Below are 23,131 nucleotides of genomic sequence, written 5' to 3'. Positions count from 1 at the left end.
AATATTTTTTTTTTACTTAATGAGGATGAGTTTATTCCGAACTCTATATAATTTGTACGTCACTAAATACGTATTATGAGTATTTGGTTTATACATTTTACTTCATTAATATTGTAATAGTGTTAAACCATTTTATTTATCCACATATTCTGCTTTAATGAAAATTTAAAACTTAAACCTTAATATGTCATATTATTATTATGTTGAGAAAATTATTTGTTGTTATTTTATTTTTATCACATAGCTTGATAGCTTATTTATTTTCTTTTGAGACGACAAGTAGAATTTGTTATTTTCCTGGTTGTGTTTTAGGCAAGAAGCAAGATCAAAAGATTTAAAACAAATTTGAATATTCAGTTTAAGAAATATGCAAATACCTAAATAAATAATTATTTTCAGCATATAATATATTTAATTCATCGATGAATATTATGTATTTTAATTTCAGTTGGTGTATTATCCATTTAATCTTAATTCTTAGGTATTATAAACTTCAATAAACATTCATAATCGATTAAAAAATCATCAAAATGTACTCTTTGTCTCCTTACGTACGAACTTTTAAGCAATCGATACAATCCTGAAAATTATATGGGTAAGTTATAAATAGTATTATAAAATTTAATCCTTCTTAGCGTATACTTTGAAACGTCCAGAATCTCATATAGTCACCAAAAAAAGGTTAAATGCTTTAATTTGAAAATAATTAGTTATGTAAAATACATTTTTAGGTGTTTATTACTAAGTACCTACTACAAATATACACACGAGTTATATCTATGTTAAAATTCAGTCCCTCAAATTCAAAACCACCATTCTATCTGCGTCTGCAAGGGGCAGACGTCAGAATACTAGTTGCAACACTATTTATTATACACGTCATGCAAATGTATACTATATTAATAAAATATACTTACAAAGTTGACTATAAATACTATTCCGGGTACCATTGTACCAACGGTCTATAGCTACGGTGACGAAGTTAATATAACATGGAAGGTCTCATTTTATAGCAGTATTTCGAACCCACAGATACTTGTGATGTATATGGCAATATTCATAAGTATAAAATAGAACATAGGTACCATTACCAATACCTATGTTACAGCCTCATTGTCTCTTCCTTTGAATAAGACACATATTCATAATATATGTGTATAATACGTATACACAATATACATATATATAAGACTAGGAAATGACCTGAATCTGTGCCGAATTTATAATTAAAAACGATTATATCGAGGAACTTGTAGTTAATTATTAGACCTCATAGGGCCGCTTGCGCGTCCTCATTCTGAACATAATAGCAACGTTGACTTTTTTGTTTTGAATATAAATAATATTTATTAGATAAGTAATACAAATTTAAAAAATTAATATAACAAGCTAATAAGGAAAATAATTATTTTTATTTTTTTGGGTAAAAAGTGAGAAAAATAAATAGGAATTAAAATAATTATATTAGTTTATTAATCAACAACTAATATTAATCATTACTCATAGTCATTAACAAGATCCACATGTAAGGCGCTGCACATGATCTGCTTTGTACTTCGACGGTCGTATATACCCTAAATGCTGCAATTCATTTAAAGCTCGCACAAATCGAGATCTAATACATAAATGCTTAAGGAAAATTATTATTTTCTTAAGTATTATGAAATACTAAGCAATATGGAGATCTAAAGATAAAATCTATTAATTTAATAAAACAATACATATTATTAAAATAATATATTATAAAAATAATTTTACCAAAGTAAAAATATCTATAATCTGAAAATGTAATTAATAAAATATAAAGATATTTATATTTATAAATTGAACCTAATCTAAGAAAAAACATAAATTTTAATACAGAATATTTGTTAGGGAAGTAGTAATCATTAAAGTTTTGTAATTATTAAATGTTACTGTTTTAAAACTATGCAAGTATAAATCCTAAGCTATCTTAAGCAAACCATTCATTAGGAAGCCTTATAAAAGACCATTAGCTGAATTCCCTGTCTTCGCCCATGTGCAGTTGTTATTTCCTCTAAGTGAAATTCTTAAATCAACACACATAGTTGAGTTTTAAAAAATAAAAACAATTTATAATCAATATTTATAATTGATCAAGTGCTAAATAGTAGTAGTAGTTGAATTACAAATAAAAAATTATAATAATCATAATATTTACAAATAATTTTAATGAGCCTACAACTATAATTTGTATAATTGAACATCATTTATAAATATTTGAAATGGCTTAAGTCAAAACCTCTTAGTATACCACATTCAGAGTTTTATTTTGTGATACCTAATAGTCAGGTGTTTTAACTCTAAAAAAATGCTATTTAATTGTCTATGTGAGAAACAGTTATTTTTCAAATCTACACCAAAATATAATAAGTGAAAATTTAACCTTGCCTAAAATAAAAGATCACTTGTAAGTTGTAGGCTCATTTGGTACAAACTTGTTAAAAAGAATTGTTTAATTATTTAAATGACATGCTAAAAATCATAACCTTCAAATTGTGCCTATATATTTTTATATTTATACAGATAAAAAAACAACTTACGTGGAATCTTGAATTAAATTTTTAAGAATTTTGACCTGACAATAAAAATGTTAATGTTATCATCATTTAAAAAAATAAAAAATTTCTTAGGCATATAATTAATTCAAAAAGTCAAAATATTTCGAATATTATTCTATATATAAAAAATTTCAAGTTCCACAAAATACAAAAACTGTTTGAGGAGAAATAGTTGTGAATATTCAATAATTATAAAAAATAATGTGACTATTTGGTAAACTATTTACTTTTGTTTGAAGTAGAAAAACTAATAAAAAATCTTGTATGTATATTAACTTTTAAAATCTTAGATTTAAAGAAACAATTTTTATGAATATCTAATTACAGAATAATTTATACACATTCAATATTTTTTAATTGGTAAATAAAAAACTAATGAGGAATTTCTTATTCAATTTTTAGCATTTTCACCCAACAACACATTTTGTATTGGCATTTATAGAAAAAAATTTCTGTAAATTTTAAATATTTATAAATAGCTCAAAAAATATTAAAATATTTTGAAAATTATAATATGTTTAGAAAATAACAACTTTCTGTGAACATTTTAAGTATATAAAGTTACTCGTTTTTAAGTAAAAAAAATTTAATTAATTTGGTCAAAAACTGATTTTTTGTAAAAAAATTTAGTTTCCTACATTTTTAGTTTATTTTTCCAAAACAATAATAATGATTTTACCACTTTAAAGTACAAAGTAGATTTAATTCGCCATCTAAATCACCCTCTAAGTTGAAAATTAAAGTATTTCATCTACTACTTATCGTATACACATACACAAGAAAAAAAACACACATCATAGTAAAATCCGGTGACGAACTTACGGCGATGGTCCAGGTGTTTGGACCCCTGCCGCCCCCAGAAGCTGATATTTACATATAAATATATTGTACTATATCCTTGTTTTTATAAAAATAAAATTAAGACATTTGAAACACATATTATTTCATAGGACCTTCCCCGCAAAAATTTTAAAAATCTGCAGCTGGAAAAATAAATACATTTATTACTTCATTTAAAATCTAAAATGTAAAATAGCAGAAACATAAAATAAATGCTATTTATGTAACAGTATAGTCTTCAAATTAACTTGAATAATTACCATTTTAATTTTTAACTATTTTTTATAACTTATAAGCCATTTTACTAAAAGATGTTATACAAATATATATTAAAAATGTATTGAAACTTAAAAGGATACTGTAATACTGGATCTATATCATCATCATTATCATTGTCGTTTTGACTTGGACCAACAATAGAAATAAATTTCTAAAAAAAATAATAATAATAAAAATTAGAAAGATATAATCTACAATCCACAATTAATACATTGAAACCTAGTTAATAACTTTATTATTTATTTAATAATCATGTAGATTAAAGACATCATATGAATTAACATAACAACATAAAATTAATTTATAAGAAGTAATAATAAAATTAAAATAAAAAAATAAAATTATAAAGATGTTTTAATACATCTTAAATAGATTACATTAATCAATTATTAATATTTCAGTTTAAAAATAATAAACTAATATATTCTATTTGAAAAAATGTAATGAAGAATAATTTAAAATTGACTTAGTTATTAGATCACATAATAATTTAAGTTTAAGTTACCTGTAACCAATCATATATGTTAATCTGGTCAAACCTTGACTCTAAATGTAATTTGTACACAATAGATATATCTGGCATGGTTTTGAATATTTGTTCAGTAAATTCCAATTCACAGCAATCACACTGTTGGTATAATATTTATTAGTAGAGTATACGCAAATCAATTAAATCTTAATAGATTTCTTACACATAAATAGTGTTGTGGGTTAATAAATGCTGTATATTGAGCAGCTCTATCTTCTCCAACAATTTTACGTTTAATTGATGGCAAATCATCAAATATCAATAATTCGTTTAAAGGCATGGTTGTTGGAGGTACAAGGAATTGACGTAATATTATTTCCGTAAAATTATCTAAAGTTTCTGAACGTGCTTTTTCAAACTCAGTCATTGGCTGGTTATCTTCATTTTTAACATTTTCTATAAGTATCTAACAAAAAATAAAAAAAATAATAAAACAATGTAAATTTATAACTATGTTAAATTATACTTTTTTAAACTGTGATCTTGATATAGCTTGTAAACTTTCTTTGGGTTTCTCTTTAGGTTTCTCTTTTTCAATAACTAAATTATTTAAATGGGACTCTTCTAAACTTTTTACATAACTTTGAACTAATTTTAAAGCATCTTTTGTTCGTTGATTATTTTTTACATTCTTCAACACATGAATTATCTAAATAATATAAAAGAGTTACATATTAAATCAAATATAAACACTAATAAAAAATAGTAAATTACTTTGTCAAATTTTGCAAGTAAATCATCTTTGGACAAAAATTTTAATAGTTGTAGACATGTTTTATAAGATGTATCGTCAATTATATGTTTCTTCATTGCAGTACAATACATTTCTCTGAGCTAAAAAAATAGAACATTCATGTACTTTATAGAAAAAAAAGTTATCAATTTGAATACTTTAGTTCCTAATGGTGAATGTGGTAAATCTGCCACTAAAATGTGTAATACTCTTAATCCAATATAAAAATCATTGATACAAGCTTTTAACTCTCTAATTAATCGAAGAAAATTTTCCTGGAATTGCCATTGAAAATAAATGTTTAGTATAATTAATCATAGTTTTGAACAATTATTGAAGATCATATGATTATACCTTAAAATTGCTATCAATTTTTAATTTATAATTGGTTGAACGCAGTTTTGTGATTTCTTCTAATGTTTTTTTATCTAAAGAATTAAATAAAGCTTCTTGTGCTGACTCATGAGCAACACATATGCAATTAAGAGGCTTTCTGTAAAAATGTTCTATGAGGCAAAACTGTAATAATTGTTATTAGTAAAATTTCAGTTCTTGAGTTATAAGAATTAAGTTATTATTATTACCTTAAGACTTTCTATAAACTGTTTGATAGAGAAATTATAGTACAAAAACACTTCAGTTACATAATCCAAAATACGTCCACCTAAGTAGAATGAACAGTCTGGTTTTAAAAATACCTAAATAAAAAAGATTAAAACATACAAATCTACATTATACTTGTATTTATAAATATTAATAAAAGTTAACCATGCAATAATTTATTAAAAATATTAATTAATTATACCTGATCCATAATATTGTTTAAAAATACTACAGATGCTTCACTAACAAACATTTTCACTTTAAGTTTGGTGACCACATGATGAGGCAGAGAATTGTGTAAGTTTGAGATAGAAGTAGCAATACCAATAGCCATTACAATTGGGATTTCTTTGATATAGCAACTATATATAAAAAAAAAGTTTAAATGTTTAAAATAATACATAAGCATAAATTAAATAAGACTTTATTTCCGCAACATCCATACAATCATTTATTAATCATTATTTTAATTTGACACATTAGTTATGTATGATGGCAGGAGATGGGAAATAAGTATCAACTAATCTTATACTTTCACAAACTACTGAAAAAACAAATCCAAATTAAAATAATGAGCCACTAACTATTGATTTGGCTTTAAGTATTTAATCTATGATATAAGTAAATACAAATATTATAAGAGAATAATTTCACAAAAACCTTAAAAGTAAAATGAAATTTTGCAAGACTGTTTGCTGACACATTTCATAATCTTTTACTAGAACTGCTATACGAGTTCCATTTGGTTGATTACTATACCATTCAATTAAATTAGATATAGTACATTCAGATCGCTTAACAACAAAATTTAAGCTTTCATCCATTTCTTCATCAGACTAAAATTCAATTTATTTAATTAATAATATTAAAAAATAAGCATGATAAATTAAAAAATAAGTAGACATACATCGGATTCATCATCATCTGTATGTAATAATTGTGACACCATACTTATAACTGCATTTTTGACACTAGAAAAGTGTTCAGAAAATAGTGTTGCAACAATAACAGGCGGTTGGGATTTTTCTAAGTTGGTCGCTAATAATCCAAATAATGATTCATGATCCGGTAAATTCACTCCTATTTAAATAAAAGTATAATTTTATATAAAAAGATATTTATAACTAATTTAATTTTAAAAACTGAACCTGTCAGTAAACATGCAGTTGGAATGCTTTGATTTGTAGTAATGTTTGATTTTGTCATGAAATTTACTGTGTCTGAAATAAACTTGGAATATATTGATCCATTTAAATCCTAAAACATTTTAGTAATTTGTATTAATGATATATTTGTATACAATATGTGTAAAATTAATTAAACTATAATTACATCAATTTTAGATTTAATATTATTCCAAACATCAATGTATGTAGTATGCCATAACTCAGCTTCTGGTTGATTGGTTGTCAGTTGTTTTTTGCTTCTTCTTTTATTGTTCTTTTCTTTGTTTGGTTTTTTAAACACAAAACATCCCTAAGACAGTAAAAATCAAAATTATTTTTAATTTATATTAAGTTAATTTATCAGCTATCGATATTTTAATATTTAATATAAATATAGCCAAGGGTGCTATAAAATAAACACTATTTAATTTCTAACATACTAAGGGCCATTCTTACAATGTCCGGTTAAGTGTTGGTTACGACTAATCAGTAGACTTCTATCGGTTAACACATGAGAAATTATTCCGGTTAGCGTTATCAGGTACTAACCAAACATTGTAACAATGGCCTTAACTGTCGTAAAGTTTAATACATTTGAAACAATAACAAATACAAATTCTTCAAGTTACAAATTGCAATTATGCCTTTTTTCAAATTGAATAATAAATTTATAACCTATAGTAATTTAAGTAGTATTTTAACAAATAACATCATATAATTTTTTTTTAAAGAAACTAAAACTGATTAAATCCAAATCAATAGTAGTATATTATAATAGGTGGATACAAATAACAGACTTCCAGATTCATAATCAAATTTATTATTGTATCAATTTTTATAAAGAAATATAGAATCTGTGCCCTAGGATACAATAAGAATATATGCTACACGATTATTTACATGAAAATGTGTAGGTAGAAGTCATCAAATGATAAAACTACTACCTATTTGTTTTTATATTTAGAACATACCTTTGACACGGAAACCGTTGAATCCATAGTGGTTACACAGTAAATGATCACAATAACCGTGTAGTGTTTAGTGCTGTTAACGTACAACTATTTTAATAAATAGTAATTATTACTGCTATTGAATATTGAGGAGTATTCAAGAAAACTAAACCAAATCTAAAATAGAAATACTACAGAATATACGAAATAATTAATATAGAAGCAATGGAAATCAACAGCCGACAACTCATTAACAGACTAACCGAGTAATAGTATCCGACAACTGTTAGAACAAAGATTTGAGTGATTATGAACTAATGAATAGTGATCACCAACTATCAAGTAGCGGATTACAAAACAAAAATACAAAATTAAAAATAAAAACAATATTGAGCATTGAGCTGATAGCTGCTGCTGGGTGAAAATCCGCGGGAAATACATTTGATAATATAACTACCATAGTACCATATACCAGGTAAAATATTCTTAAGAAGATAACAATGTAAAAATAAAAAACCACAATAATTAGAAAATTAGAAAAATATAATATCTTGTCATCTTTGCTAGTTGGCCCATTAATTTAGTAATGACTCGTTACTATGAACTATGCGACTAAAGCCATGTGCACTTTGGAGTTAATTTCATCGTATATTCGTATCGTATTGAAGATTTTTTCTTAGGTTTCTGAATATATCAGTAAGAACGGTAAGGACAGGACGTGCATCACAACATTCACAACCTTACGGAACATGCTCAACAAAATTAAAAATTACGCATCGGTATCGGATACAATTCGAGCCCCGTGCGTACAAAAATAGCAGTTGTTCGTTGTTATAGTTGTCAGTTATTACATATTATTTATATATTATATTAAAATAGTTGCTACCTAAATCGGCAATGAGTGAATGTCATGGCGCTATCTTGTGATTGGGTTATGTTATTATAAATGCTTGGTGCCTAATATATCTGTGGATGCAGCCGTGTATACAATGTTTCTTATCACTACAAAAAAGTAGTTAGTAGTGGTCACGGGGCAGTGGTGACTGTCAGAAGTCGTACCAAAGGCTGTCACTCGAGTACTCGACTTTACATCCATATTTAAGTATATTACTCATTAGTATAATATCAATCGTCTCTACTTCTCTATCCTCTTCATTTATTCATGAATTAATAACTGTTAACATTTAACTTGTATACACATCCTGTACGTTCGTTATGACTACTATACTTGACTGTCAAGTATGAACACACTGATGATTTTAGCATTTTTCACTATAGTTCTTTGGTGTTCTAACTCTTAAATAGATATCATGTGGCACGAAGCAAGAAAACAAGAGAAAAAAATCCGCGGCCTATTGGTTGACTATCAAAGGCGAGCCCAACGCCGAAAGGATTATTATGAAAAAATTGTAAGTGTTTTTTTTTTCCTAAAAATCAACAATAAAATTGTATCTTATTAATTTTTAGAAAGCTGATCCTACACAATTTTTACAATTACATGGTCGTCAATGTAAAATACATATAGATCCGAGCATTGCAATAGCAGCCAACAGCCCTGCTACTATGTAAGCATTTAACCATTAAGCAAATTTTTCTTTTTTCTTTTTTGTTCTTTTTATAATATTGGATTGATTGCGTTTTTCTTATATTAGGATGCCCTGGCAAGGAAATGAAGAAATAATGATTGATAGGTTTGATGCACGAGCTCATTTAGATTTTATTAGAGAACCAAAGAAAGATGATGAAGATGAACAAATGTCATATGAAGAACGTCATTTAAACTATGAACGTTATCGTATTCTTGTACAAAATGAGTTCTTAACAAGTGAGATTTTTTTTTCTTTTAGTCATTTATTGTTATATAATTTAAATCATGTTTTGAAAATTTTAGTTTCTGAAAATAAATTTTTACACCAGCTGTATCTGGAAGAAAAATTTGGCCCCGTAACCAAATCAGATGCAGATGATGCTAAAAAAAAGTCTACCGCCAATGCTGCTATTCCATATAAATATAGCGATGAAGACACAATTCAAACTGATGATTCCAGAAAATATTTAGATATTAAGCCTAAAACTGATGGTTCTGAGGAATCTGATGAGGAAAGTGAAGTCGATTTTGGTAAGCATTAATGTTTAAAAACTAAAAATGAGTATAAATTGATTAGTTTTATTTTGTTTCTAAGATTTATCAATTGATGTTAGCAAAATTGGTACCGACCAAGCAAACGAGTTGAACTCTACTGCACATGGTTTTGGCATGACTACTAATGATTTTTATAGTTTTCTTAATAATGATTTGGAAGAGGCTGAAAACATTCAATTGGCTCGTTTAGCTGAAGAAGAAAAAGCTATGTTTGCTGTAAGTTTTCTTATAAAGGAGATTAGTCGTTGCGTCACAATCGATAATGATAATGCATCTGGTCCAAACAAACCGTTATCATGGTTCATCCCATAAGAAATGCATTGACCGTTAATTTTTTTTTATTCATTTGATTTTTAAACCTTTTAAATGGCTTTCTTATTTTTTAAGCTGATCTTAAAGTTTTTTGTATGCATATTGAAATATATATTTAACCAATATTTATATTTAAAAATAAACTTAATTGAACATAGTTAAAAGACCTCCAGTTTCTGATGCATACAAAACTATAAGATCAGTTTCAAAAATAAGAATGCAATTTAAAAGGATTAAAAACCCAAATGAATCAAAAAAAAATAAATGGTCAATGCATTTCTTATGGAATGAACCTAGATAATGGTTTGTTTGGAACCAGACGCGTTGTCACACTAATCTTCTCTATTTAAACTAATAACCATTGTTGTATTGTAAGCTATTAAATGAACTATAAATATTATTTTATATATAGGTTTTTTTTCTTATAATTTAATTCAATTATTATTATTATTGAACCAATTAGGTTTCAAGTAAAAATTAACAACGAAATTGAATCTTTAAATCAAATTTAAAAATTATTTTATTTTATTCATTAAATATAAATTTTAATTTTAAATATTGTACTTAGGGAAGAAGATCTAGAAGAGAACGTAGAGCTTTTCGATTAAAAGCATTAGAAGGCAAAGCATTAAGTCCACTCAGGTATTTATTTTGAAAAATTGAATTTATTTTATTATAATCCTGTTATAAATTATTTTAATAACCTTTTTTAGTTATGCAACAAGAAAAAGTCCTAGCTATACTGATTTTGATCAACTATCATCAATGATGACATCACGTTCACCCACTCCTGAAAATTCAGGCCAAGTAACTTATATAACTAGTTTTGGTGATGAAGAACCTACGACAAATGACAAATCGAAAACAGGCTCAAAGTAAATACTTAATTATAATGATTTTATTTTATTAATATTGATGTTAAAGTTATAAAGTAATATCTAAAATTAAAATTGTATCCATTATATTTTTTGTTCAGGCATACAAATTAGACCAATTATTTTAGTTATTTTTTATAATTTAAAATTTTGTGTTTTTAGATCAAAATCTTCAAAAAATCATTCAAGAAAAAAACGCTGTTCTCGTTCAAGATCCCCTCGTCGAAAATCTAGATCATTATCTAAGAGTCGTAGTCGTCGGTATAGATCACGAAGTCGAAATAAATCAGTGTCACCTATTAGGTTTGGAATTTTTCTGTTTTTTTAATAATTTGATATATTACAATGGAAATTGACTCTTAAATAGATTTTACTGTTAATCAATTTAGTATTGATATAACAAGTAAATCATTATTTACCTATCTTGCAAATCACTACTCTATTAAATTTAAGAGCACACTGAACAGCGGACAAACATTCGTTGTTTCCGCGTATATCTCTCTACTACTGGTTATCGGTAATGGTGTCCACCTATTAATCATTCTTATCGCTGCTACCACCACCTGTTTTTTTACTAAGACGGTGTACTCTTAAACTGAACAGAGTGTAGCTATAATCAATTTTCATTATAATTTAATGATAGTTTGATTTTAATTTTAAGTGTATTTAATATATTTATGATATTAATTTTATAATTTTATATTCTTCTATCAATAGGAACAATGTACAATTACCAGCTGTTCAAAAACCACCGCCTGTTCAACGGTAGTAATATTTATTCATAGGATTCTATTTATTTTGTGAAACATTGTCATTGTTTTTTTTTTTCAGATATTATGGTCGTAGAGGAAATGACTCATCGTCAGAATTAAGTATTTCAGATGATGATGACAAAGATAAAAATACAAATAACACTAAACCTCCGTAAGCTGCCTAATTCTTTATATGTATTATTTTTTTATTGAAAATTGTATTATTTATTTTAGATTACCAGATCTCAGTCTTTCTTCTTCCAGCAAAAAAGTCAGTAATTTGTTAATATATCGCAAGAGTACATTAGCATGTTGCGAATAAAAATAAATCAGAATTCTAGGGGATTATGAATTTTAAAACAAATGAAAATTTATAATAATAAATAATCTCTTTAATATAATTATATTGATTATAGCTTGTAGAATTAGATGTAATTATAACATAATATGTTTACAGCAAGGCTCAAATGACAGCAAACCGACTCCACAAGAATTAATGAAACGAAAAATGAAAGTTTTGCTTAACAAACAATGTCAGTAGTATTACTAATAGTTCACTTTTTTTGTGAAGAAGTTTTTAAAGTCAACATTTTCTGTATTAGAAAAATAATGTAATATTATTTTATTTATAGTTCAGTGTATAACATATCTTTTTGGTTTTTAGATAAAGCCGATAAAAAAGCTCAAAGAGAACGAGAACTTAAAATGGAAAGAGAGCAAATTGAACGAGAAGAAGAAATCAAAGAGTTGTCATTAAAAATGAGGAGAAAGTATGTATTGTACTATTATCTAATGTTTAATATTTTTATTATTATTTACTTGTTTTAGGAGACGACAGTTACGTCATCCTGAGAATAGTTCTTCATCGTCACGATCTAAATCGCGTTCAAAATCTAGTAGTTCTAGTAGCTCAAGTTCAAGTTCAAACTATTCCAGGTATAATACAACTAAATATTCATAAAGTTAAATTGTTTCTGTTAATTTTAATATTCTAATTTATATTCAATTTTAGGTATCGAAGTCGTAGGCGTAGATCCAGATCAAGAAGTGGTGGACGTAGATCTAGATCAAGAAGTGGTGGACGCCGAAGGTCTAAAAGTGGTGATCGACGTCGTCGGTCTAGAAGTGATGATAAGAGAAGGTCTAGAAGAAGTGAAGAAAGAGATAGATATAGAAGAGATGATAGACGGGATTATGATCGTAGAGATGATTATCGTTACCGTCGTAGCCCTGAAAGGAGAGATAGAAGAGTAGATAGAAGAGACAGTCCAAGTAGAAAGGAAATAAAATCAAGGGATAGTCCCATTAAAAAAGAATTAAAACAGCATAGGGAAAGTCCAGTTAGAAAGGAAATTAAGCAAAGGGAATTTCCAGATCGCACTAAAAGGGAAAATATGGATCGTCCAGCTGTCAAAATAACATATGAAGCAAGTCCAAAACGTTATGTGTCAAATACTAAAGTACAACCCAATTTAAAGTGAGTATTGTTTAAACTTAAGCCAATTATTTTTATCATTACATTAAAAAAAAATTTAAGTTAAAAATAAGTTAATACATTAAAAATGTAAACAACAAATGTAAGTTAGCTATAAAAATAATTAGCTAAATATTTGTTTCATTTACATTCAAGTTTAAGATTTTCAAATTAAAACATATAAGTTTTCATAAAAAAAAGTGGATAGCACTCTGCTGTACATTAAGTGTTGAATTGGTCACTATTGTTGGTATGTTAAATTTGAATTCATCGATACATCATTGTATTTGAAAAAGATTATGAGCAGAGAGCATCTGTCACCGTATATCAATAAGTATATTTCGTAGTATGTTTTTTGATATAGCTATCAAAATCATGTTTATTTTTTTGCTCATAGTATTACAGTAGGTTGATAAAATTATTCCAAAAATATTGCATTTATTATATTATTAATAACTAATTAATAATTTATGATATATGATATGATATATTTATACCATATTATTTTTACTTATCATTTTAAAATTGTTAATTCAATCAAATCATTATTTTTTCAATATGTACTATTCTCTTTTTTTCAATTGGCAATAGTACCCTGAAATCAATCACCATGCCTTCAATTACAATTATTTAACTAGTGAATAAAAATTTGAATTTAATTTGCTCTCCAGGAGAATTTTTTTATTTATATATGTTAGGTTAAAAAAACCTTGTATACAATTTTAAATTCTTAGGTATAAAAATTAAAAGTTTGACATTTATAGAAAAAGAAAGTCTTATATTGCTTATGCCTTTAAATAGCTAAAAACAGGAGTTGAAAATATTTTGAAAATTTCAAGTATTTATGGTTATTCTTACTCAAGTTCAACCAATAAAACAATTAATTTGTAAGAATTTGATTTATATAAAAATGTCGGTTATTTTTCTAATTATAAAAAAAATACTGAAAATTTTTATTTTGGCCTCTTCAAGTACAAACTAGATCCAATTTACCATCAAAAATCCCCCATTTTTAATAATCAAAATATTTTATCAACTACTAATTGTGTAAATATACACAAAAAAAAAACACTTCAATTTATTGGAACAATGATCTCATAATAATTCAGTATAATATTGCTGTTTTTGTTTTAGGTTATTATACTTTTATATAAAATAAATTGGTAAAAATAATTATTTATTTATAAATGATAAAGTTATAATAAAATAACTGGTAACAAAATGTATAAACAAATACTGTTACTGTTATTTATATTAGGCTAATGGTAATAAGTAGGGTTCAGAAGTGTTAAAATAACAAATTTTCTTATGTATTTTTAATTTAAAACAGACAAAGCCAGAAATCTTTAAATACAATAAAAACAAAAACTGAAAAGGCATATTTCTCTGTTTTTATAAAATTTGTATGCATATTTTAATATTTTATGTAAAATATTTTCTTTTAATACCTATAATTATCTTATTTTAAGTTATATATTTCCATTGTTATTTCTAACTAGTAGTTTAACAATATGGAATGTATTTAATCTTTATTGCACTAGCATTATCATATTATCTTTCGTATCAAACAATTTAGTATTCAAGAAAAAAAAAAATCAGAATATTCAAGTAGTAGTATTTTATAATTTTTAATAGTAATACATATTTTTTTTTTTATTAGATAAAAGACATTAATTCTGTAGGCAATTTATTCACTTTATTTACTTATTTCATATTTGGTATTAAATGTACGATTTCCTTGAAATCCTTGAATTCTGTTAGATTTTGAAAGAGGTATGTGTTTATAATATTTTATAATGTTTAAAATCTTGTATTTTTTTGGTTTTTATGAATATACTAAACTTAAACTCTTCAATACTTTTAGGGACATCAATCAATCCGTTTTAAAGTTTGTAAAAAAAAATAAAAAATCATTTCAGATTCTTTTTTTTTTTTTTTAGTATATTAATTATTAGCTAAATTAAGGTGTTATTCTGAAAATCTATATTTATATCAATTTACTTATAGCTCATATATTTACAATATTATTTTATACTTTTTCAATCTTTTGAATGTCTACATTAAATACTGGATTCCACATTATGCTACAATATTTTAACTGCGAACATAGTATTAACAATGCATATTAGAACTTGACTGTGATTAAATTTAATTCTTAGATATCTTTTTACAAATCCAGACAATTGTTTATAATATTACCCATATGTGTTACTTTAAATACAATTTGCTATCTTGAGATTATATATCTTAAGATTTTAATTGAATTTAAGACCATTATTGGTTTACCACTCATATTGCTATTAAAATTAATATATTTTTTACAATACATAACTTTTTCTTTTAAATACAATATTTTTTGTTGGATTTACATCTATATCATTAATTGTAGACTGATTGGAAAAAGTTTATTAATTTACTCTGTCACTAAAATTGGATTTGAACTAATTAAGTATACTTTTATTTAGTCTTATAGATTCAAGTTGTTGGATAATTATGTTGTCATTAACTTGATCATATGTTTTGTCTGAGTATGTTAAGTCTACTTTTTTGTTTTCAATAAATGCATTATTAATGGAACTAGTGAATAGGAAACAATTGTTGATTGTTGATTATTATCATATAATGTATGATTAGTTTTGAATCTGGTTTTAATTTCTTCTTAACTATTTTTAAAAATAAATGCGTGAATTTAAAAAAATGTAATAGATTGGCAATTATTAGTGTTTTATTTTGATCTGCTAATGTATCCCATTTTCTAAATATTTAGAAAGATTCATAATTTTTCGATTAATTAAAAATTTAATATATTAGTGATGACTATTTTATTATTCTTATAAACTAAATACAAATGTATGTAACTCATTTTTCAATAAATTTAACCATTTATTTTTAATTTGTAAATTATTAGTGTAAATTGTATTTATAAGTATTTTTTATTTTTTCAGGCCACTTGTAGATTATGATTGATTGCTGGAAGTGAGTTTAAGGCTTATCAGGATTCAGGATTAAAAGTAATCAATAATATTAAGATTCTTATAAAATAAATAGATTTTTTTAATCAAGAATATCAATTCTTAATCTAATTATTACTTAATATTATGTACCATTGATTTTATTATTATAACTTTTTAAATAAAACTTTTCATGTTTATTTTTTTTAAATTGTATTAAAGTATTAAGTTCTAACGTTATTAGCTTAATATAAAAAAAAAGATATACCATTAATATTGTCATAACATGTGATTTGGGTACAATTAATATGTTATTACTTATTACCAATGATGGTAATAAGACAATATTAAGAGTGACCAAATAATAATAAAATTGCTTGTTGTATATCAAAATCAAACCATAAATGAAGAAAATAAAATCAACTCGGCATTATTTACAATGGCTGATGCACTTTGTCAGTGTAATAATAGATAGCCAAATTTATACAACTAAATTAATCATCATTCAAATATTATTACATGGCCATCTATGAAATTTTTAATACATACATATTTAATATTAAATATAACAAACATAGGTACTTATAAGTTTTATAATTGATTTTAAAATAACATTTTTTAAATAGTCCAATGACTATTCAAACCCACTGTTATAAATTATGACATATTCAAATTTCTTTTTTCGTTAAACTTTTAAATAAAATTAATTATGCTATTATTATAAATGTATATTATTACAATATTAGATATTGTATTAATATATTAAATTTGATCTCTCTAGTCTTAGTAAAATAGTTAACATTAAATTATTTACCACCCACCTTTACATTTTTAAAAGCTCTTTTACAAATCCCCTTAGTCACAATCCTAAATATACCATCATTAAAATATATCAACATTTACAAAAAAAACAAGAAGTATACATTTTTTACTGTAGAGTATATTTTTTCAATAATTATAGACATTAATATATTATTAATGCTTAATATTATTTATTCATTAAATTATAAAAATAAATATATATATATAACAGAATGGAGGAATGCTATCTAAACAATATACTAAGAGTACATTAATTTAATTATGATGTTCCTACATTTTTTTACTATGTGTTGAATTATAGCAATTAATTTAAAAAATGTATTAAACTATTTCTATTTAAAAATGAATTGTTATTTATTCATTAAATTGGATAGCTCACGAGTTCTGTCAGAGGAAAAATGTGCATGTTAGTAATAAATTAGTTTTTAAGACAAAAATTGTTTTTTTTTTGATACATTTTCTGGCAAATCAATATCATATCAATTAAAATTGAAAAACATGAGCAGTGAAAAAAATTCCACGTCAAATCTTATATGATGTATTATAAATATACACATACATCAACTGTAACAATGATTAATAACATAATTTGTACAAAATACAACCCAAATCAAATAATAATTAAATTAAAACAGTCAACATATCAGGCTGTAAAAATACATAAATGTTAGGTATATGTTTTACGTTATCCTCCTAATTGTGTCCAACTGTAGGATGCTGGCTGATACGTGGAATGTTCATCGTCTTGACCGGAACCATAAATTGGGACACACTTTTTATGATTAACTTGTGGCTTAACAAAATAACAAGCCGTACATTGACATCGGTTCATTTGTTCTCTTTGGCCTCCATACTGAGATAACCAATCGTCAGATGTTGTTGTATTATAATTCTCTTGGTGAGAAAAATTCAAGCTGCTTTCTGCATTTAAAAAGATACAATATTATATTGAATATAATTCTTGTATTGAAGTATGAGACTAGGATTTATGATTATTTATTATACCGTATCCAAGTGCTGGCTGATAAACATCTTGGTGTTCTCTTCTATCCTTTTCCTCAGCTTTGACTTTGGTGTCTTTAAACGCCTTAGCAAATGGATTATATTTGATTTTAAGTTTGGTCACCTAAAGACATTATTTTAATATACAATTTTCAACATTATATATCTATAATTACTAATCACATGTATATTACTATATTCAATTAAATCAATTACACAGGTGTCACTATTTGTCTCATAGAATAGATGTAGGAAATCATGAACCTCTATTAGTACAAATGACTTAAAATGTCAATAATTATACATATATATATATATATATATATACATAGGTATATTACAAAATACTTTATAAGGCCATTTGTTATCGAGCTGACCAATAAGGTAAATTGATAACATCATATAAATAATGATTAATGAAATTAAAATATGAGAGTTAAGAGACATTCCGATGGAGATACTTACCTAATGTAATGTACTATGTAAGTATTAAGTAAGCTAGTATTTATATGTGAAGGTAACTATTTTGTAAAATAAGCATTGGATAGGTACTAAATACATAGGTATTAACATTTAACATTCCTATTAAATTCCTAATGAACTTTTTGGTACTTGCCGTTGATAGGTTTAGGTACCTATCTAATAGTCAAATAAGTACTCAAATTAGGTATATTATGATAAGTTTTAATTTGTAGCTGTTACCTCTTCATTTTGATAAGCTGTGACTGCCATAAACCTGGTCTGAGGCATTGCAAAAATTTGTACATCATCCGGATCTCCAACTTTGACTATATGAAGTTTAGTCTCATATTGATGTAATGAATTTAAATGAGTCTATAAAATAAAATAGCTAGTCAATTTATTTTATCAAGGCCGAATCTTTAATTTACTCTTACAAATAACAAATATTGTTTTTTCTTATGCAAAATACTCAGGTATACCTAATTACTAATAAGCCTATACCTGGGTATAGGTTACATAATGTTCGTTTAATATGATAGGTAATAATATGATGTAAAAATGTAATATAATTTAAAACAAATGGCATTCCCATTCAAGTGATCTATAGTCTGCTCACTGTTGTAATTCAAGAAAATAAAAACATTTCTTTTGCATTTTTTTTACTGTACAAAAACTTTGAAATTGATTAATGTTCACGAAGATGAAGAAAACAAATCGTTTACGACTAAGCTGAGATAAAGTACTCAAATACAGAGTACCTACCGAATGGCCGAGTGATTTTACTGGTTAGTGGTTACATTAGGTATATTATTACACGTCGATAGGTGTAAAATTAATTGTTACCTAATTATAAACTATAGAACTTTCGGTTTTATATTTATTTTTATGATTTATAGGTAGCGGCATTATAGGTAGGTACCTGTCCCGGATTATCCGGTCTGTTGGTAAGTTTGATTTTAGCAAATGAAATCGGTTGATCCATCCAATGTTTGCCAAAATTCGGTGATTCCGGGTGTTTATAAAATGGGTTCTTTGTAGCCGGGTCCGACGTGGTGGTTGGCGACCACTCGCTATTTATGTACTTCCATCGTTGTCCAACCACTTGCACAAACTCCAAAAATACAGTGTACATATCTCCTGGACACAACCCGGTAACTTGCGTTTTAATCACCGGAAACATTCTCCTAAGATACATTTGTAAGTTAGTGAATATTTTTTTTTAGTTTTTAATTATACCCATATATCTATAAGTTAGAGTATTTTGATCATGGTTGCAAACTCGCAAATATACAACAATTTGTCTAAGGGGGAAAGGAAGGAATTAAAATACGTTGGGCATAACCCCTTACCTACCAAACTCCTTTGACTAAAGTTATCGGCTTAAAAATTAGTTATATCGATATGTTATAGTGTTATACGACTATACGAGTGTATTCAGTATTATCACCTACTTATATGTAATCTACAAGATTTATAAGACTTTGAAACAAAACTATAGTTATTCATAGTTAAATATTTACAAGTTACAACCAACATAATATATTATGTACTTATTGTACTTATAATTAACAGGTACTCGTATACTGATGATGATAAAATTAAATAGATAAATAGTTCTGTCAAATTATATAGGTGTACCTAATATTATTACCTATACTTAATTCTAAATATAGAAGCCAAAATATTTAATGTTTATTTTTTTTTTTTAAGATCTGTTCTGATATAGTTGTATGTGTATCTATTGGATCTAAATAAAATATACAATTTTTCTTGCCTGTCTAAAAAATAGACAATTATTAAATTTGTTTTTTCCGAATGTTAAATAAACAATTTACATTAATATTTTTCTAAATCCACTTCTATTCTCAACGTTTTTAGTTAAGGTGCTAAATGTTACAAGTTTGTTTCTTTTTATTAGTAAATAAATACTATAAAAATAAAAAACAATATAAATATCATAAGATTTCCATTTTCCAATAACTATATAATATGTTTATTTATCCTACAATAAATGTGTATGATGTTTACTATTTAATTAGAGAAATATGATTGCCATATGTGTTCACGTCTAAACACTAAATTATAAAATTATAATGAACGAGAAATTTTATTCAGCTTATAGTTAAGTAATGTTTTTTTCAATTTTTTATTGATTACTATATTATGCCAAAGTCGTCCCAATTTTTTTTTTATTTAGTTTAAAACAGACGCATTTTTAATAAATTCCTTTATACACCTATTTATATGATGGTTATTTATTTGTATACGTAAAATATCAAGATAACCATTTAAATGATCAAATCTGAATGTATGAATTTTTACAAACAGAAATTTTAAGTTATCAAATAAATACAATTTATTATTAGGTAGACATTAAGACATAATAATATAGCAATTTAGACTTTATAATATTATATCAATGTGAACAACTTTGGAACATTTCTAATTATAAGACTATAGATAGTGACCAATTATATTAGATAGGTATATTTAGATTGTATAGACAACTTGTTAGTTATAACTTATAAATGTATTGCTTATCGAATATCGAGTTAAATTAATTTATTAAAAACAATGACGTATTGGGCGATTTAAATATTTATAATTAGTCAATTAATAGATATTAAACGAACTCACCTTCCCGTTTTTGTGACAATCATTTCATTATTGATAGCTAAGAACTCAGACCAAAGTTGAGCATCCAACAATCTTGATCGCACTTGATGCCTTTTTCCCCAAGTCAAGTTCTGTAATTCGGAAGTAGTCATGTCTCTCGAATTAATATTCATTTTTTTGTTTTGTTTTGTTTTTTGTTTTCTTGATACAAACACAATTGGACCAAGAATTATTCAATACACGAAAACACAATTAACAAGTAACGCACATTTTTGTTTCTCACATTAGTGTTGTCTCGTTCACACCTGAGTGCCCAGTGACTGGGCAGGTAAAATTTTAGAAATTTTCGAACGGTCCCACCGACAGAAATGACTTGGTGGTCAGTAGGTGGAGACTTCTTTTATTTTATTGCACCCATTACAGTACATTATACCAATTGTTTGTTGTAAACGCGTGCGTTTTATTGTTGTGTGAAAAGAGATATATTATTATTCCTCATCAATGGATACCGCTCGAATATAATATATCCTTCGGGTCTGTGAATTATGATCAATTTACACCTTAAACATTGCTAGGAATCGTGATAGTTAAATTAACACTGACGTTATAATATTTTTATAAATAATTTTTATTTTAAACACATAATATTATCTGCACTCTAATAAAATTACATTTATTATTAGTAGGTATCTTAATATCCACGAGCTATATATTATGTATGATTTTCCGTTCAGAATATATTTTTATTAAATACATGTATTTTAATATCTATAGGTATCATTTTTTAAATGACTACAAAATGCAAATATATACAGAATACAGATGATTCAAAGCAGGTTTTGTATGTCCTATTATTGTTCTGAATAAGATGTTATTATTCTATGTTGTATAGTACATACCCAAAATAAAAATTATAATTTTTTTTTCGTTTAATCTAATAAATTATAATAAAATTTGCAAAAATAATTTAATAATTATATTATATTTAATGATTTATGATCTTTACAATAACAACACAATTATATTAATATTTAAAAGAAATAAAAACGTCTGTATATACTATGTAACACTTGAAAAAATTACTTTTTAGTATGTTCTGTATATACCTATCTACAACTCTAAATTGAATTTTTTGAATTAAGTATTTGTTTAATGAGCAATGAGCATGGCATACAAAATATGTATACCTACTACATCAAGTCATTAACAATGTTGTTGGTTATTAACAATATGGTCACTAAAATTTTAGTCTTTTATTTGATTATCAAATTCAATTTATATTTCGAAGCATAATACATATCATTTTTAACATTGCCGTTTTGTTAATTTTTATTGTTTAACTAAAATAAATATTTAGTAATATTATAGGAATAATCATACATTTTTAAGCAAAATAAAATGTACATAGTTATAAGTTGCAAAATGAAACGTCGAGAAATCAGTTAACTCAAACAATTAAATCATATAATACCGTAGTGACATAGTCTAAGTAAAAATATGCAAAAACTTATTAATCCTGTCTTTAGTACTTAATAATTGATTGTACTTGGCCATATATTTATTTATATTATGATTTACAGGCTGAATCCATTTTTACATTAACAATTTAGTTAAATTAAAAATTACTTAAAAATTTAAGTAATTAATTATTTACAGTAATACACAAACATGGATGTCTAGTGATTAAATATAGGTGATGATATAATACTATACATTTTTAGTGTTTTTACATATTATTGATAGTCTTTGTAATTTATCAATAATTCAGAACTCAAAAATCGATAATTGGTAAAAGTGAAATTCAATAAAATATATTAAATTTATTGGTATACATACTTAATAAATAGTTTCAATATCATAAAAACAAAATTTAATATTTTTCCAATCCTTTCTAGGAATCAGTTGTAAATTTCAAATGCATTCTTAGAAAGTTATGTTATTAAAACGAATGGGCGCATATTTTTCGTATTGTATTATATTTATATTATGTATGTATTATAAAATCAATTATTTTGTTATGTCATTGTATGTAGGTAATGG

At 25.3% G+C, this 23,131-nt stretch overlaps 3 protein-coding genes across 7 annotated transcripts; 1 reads left to right on the top strand and 2 right to left on the bottom strand.

Annotated features, from left to right (window-relative positions):
- Positions 1–1,393: 1,393 nt before the first annotated feature.
- On the bottom strand, positions 1,394–8,341 carry LOC114130454 (origin recognition complex subunit 3). 4 transcript variants are annotated; one of them, XM_027995431.2, is made up of 16 exons: positions 7,946–8,341; positions 7,704–7,873; positions 6,899–7,042; positions 6,715–6,823; positions 6,474–6,646; positions 6,227–6,402; positions 5,769–5,928; positions 5,548–5,661; positions 5,318–5,482; positions 5,122–5,238; positions 4,945–5,064; positions 4,697–4,879; positions 4,394–4,636; positions 4,207–4,329; positions 3,782–3,852; positions 1,394–1,615 (listed from the first exon to the last, which is right to left on the bottom strand). In XM_027995431.2, the coding sequence occupies exons 2-16, from the start codon at positions 7,728–7,730 to the stop codon at positions 1,510–1,512; spliced, it is 2,031 nt and encodes a 676-aa protein (XP_027851232.2). In that variant the 5' UTR covers positions 7,731–7,873; positions 7,946–8,341; the 3' UTR covers positions 1,394–1,509. The 4 variants fall into 4 exon arrangements, with proteins under 4 accessions (XP_027851232.2, XP_050055662.1, XP_027851231.2 ...); XM_050199705.1 differs by having other exon boundaries at positions 7,704–7,859; XM_027995430.2 differs by having other exon boundaries at positions 7,704–8,341.
- A 351-nt stretch (positions 8,342–8,692) lies between these two features.
- On the top strand, positions 8,693–16,389 carry LOC114130452 (CLK4-associating serine/arginine rich protein-like). 2 transcript variants are annotated; one of them, XM_027995428.2, is made up of 17 exons: positions 8,693–8,886; positions 8,988–9,091; positions 9,150–9,247; positions 9,335–9,507; positions 9,574–9,801; positions 9,866–10,041; positions 10,706–10,779; positions 10,851–11,012; positions 11,175–11,315; positions 11,730–11,777; positions 11,844–11,936; positions 11,999–12,035; positions 12,222–12,297; positions 12,429–12,534; positions 12,593–12,700; positions 12,777–13,241; positions 16,184–16,389. In XM_027995428.2, the coding sequence occupies exons 2-17, from the start codon at positions 8,993–8,995 to the stop codon at positions 16,203–16,205; spliced, it is 2,106 nt and encodes a 701-aa protein (XP_027851229.2). In that variant the 5' UTR covers positions 8,693–8,886; positions 8,988–8,992; the 3' UTR covers positions 16,206–16,389. The 2 variants fall into 2 exon arrangements, with proteins under 2 accessions (XP_027851229.2, XP_027851228.2); XM_027995427.2 differs by having other exon boundaries at positions 8,961–9,091.
- Positions 16,149–21,625, bottom strand: LOC114130456 (T-box transcription factor T homolog 1-like). The gene is made up of 5 exons (XM_027995434.2): positions 21,113–21,625; positions 19,395–19,659; positions 18,716–18,847; positions 18,017–18,137; positions 16,149–17,932 (listed from the first exon to the last, which is right to left on the bottom strand). The coding sequence occupies exons 1-5, from the start codon at positions 21,262–21,264 to the stop codon at positions 17,697–17,699; spliced, it is 906 nt and encodes a 301-aa protein (XP_027851235.1). The 5' UTR covers positions 21,265–21,625; the 3' UTR covers positions 16,149–17,696.
- Positions 21,626–23,131: the final 1,506 nt, after the last annotated feature.

Source organism: Aphis gossypii, chromosome 2, assembly GCF_020184175.1.
Source record: "Aphis gossypii isolate Hap1 chromosome 2, ASM2018417v2, whole genome shotgun sequence".
In the NCBI taxonomy this organism is placed as follows: Eukaryota; Metazoa; Arthropoda; class Insecta; order Hemiptera; family Aphididae; genus Aphis; species Aphis gossypii.
The sequence above is the reverse complement of the archived record's forward strand: the minus strand, read 5'-3'. Positions and strand labels throughout refer to the sequence as shown.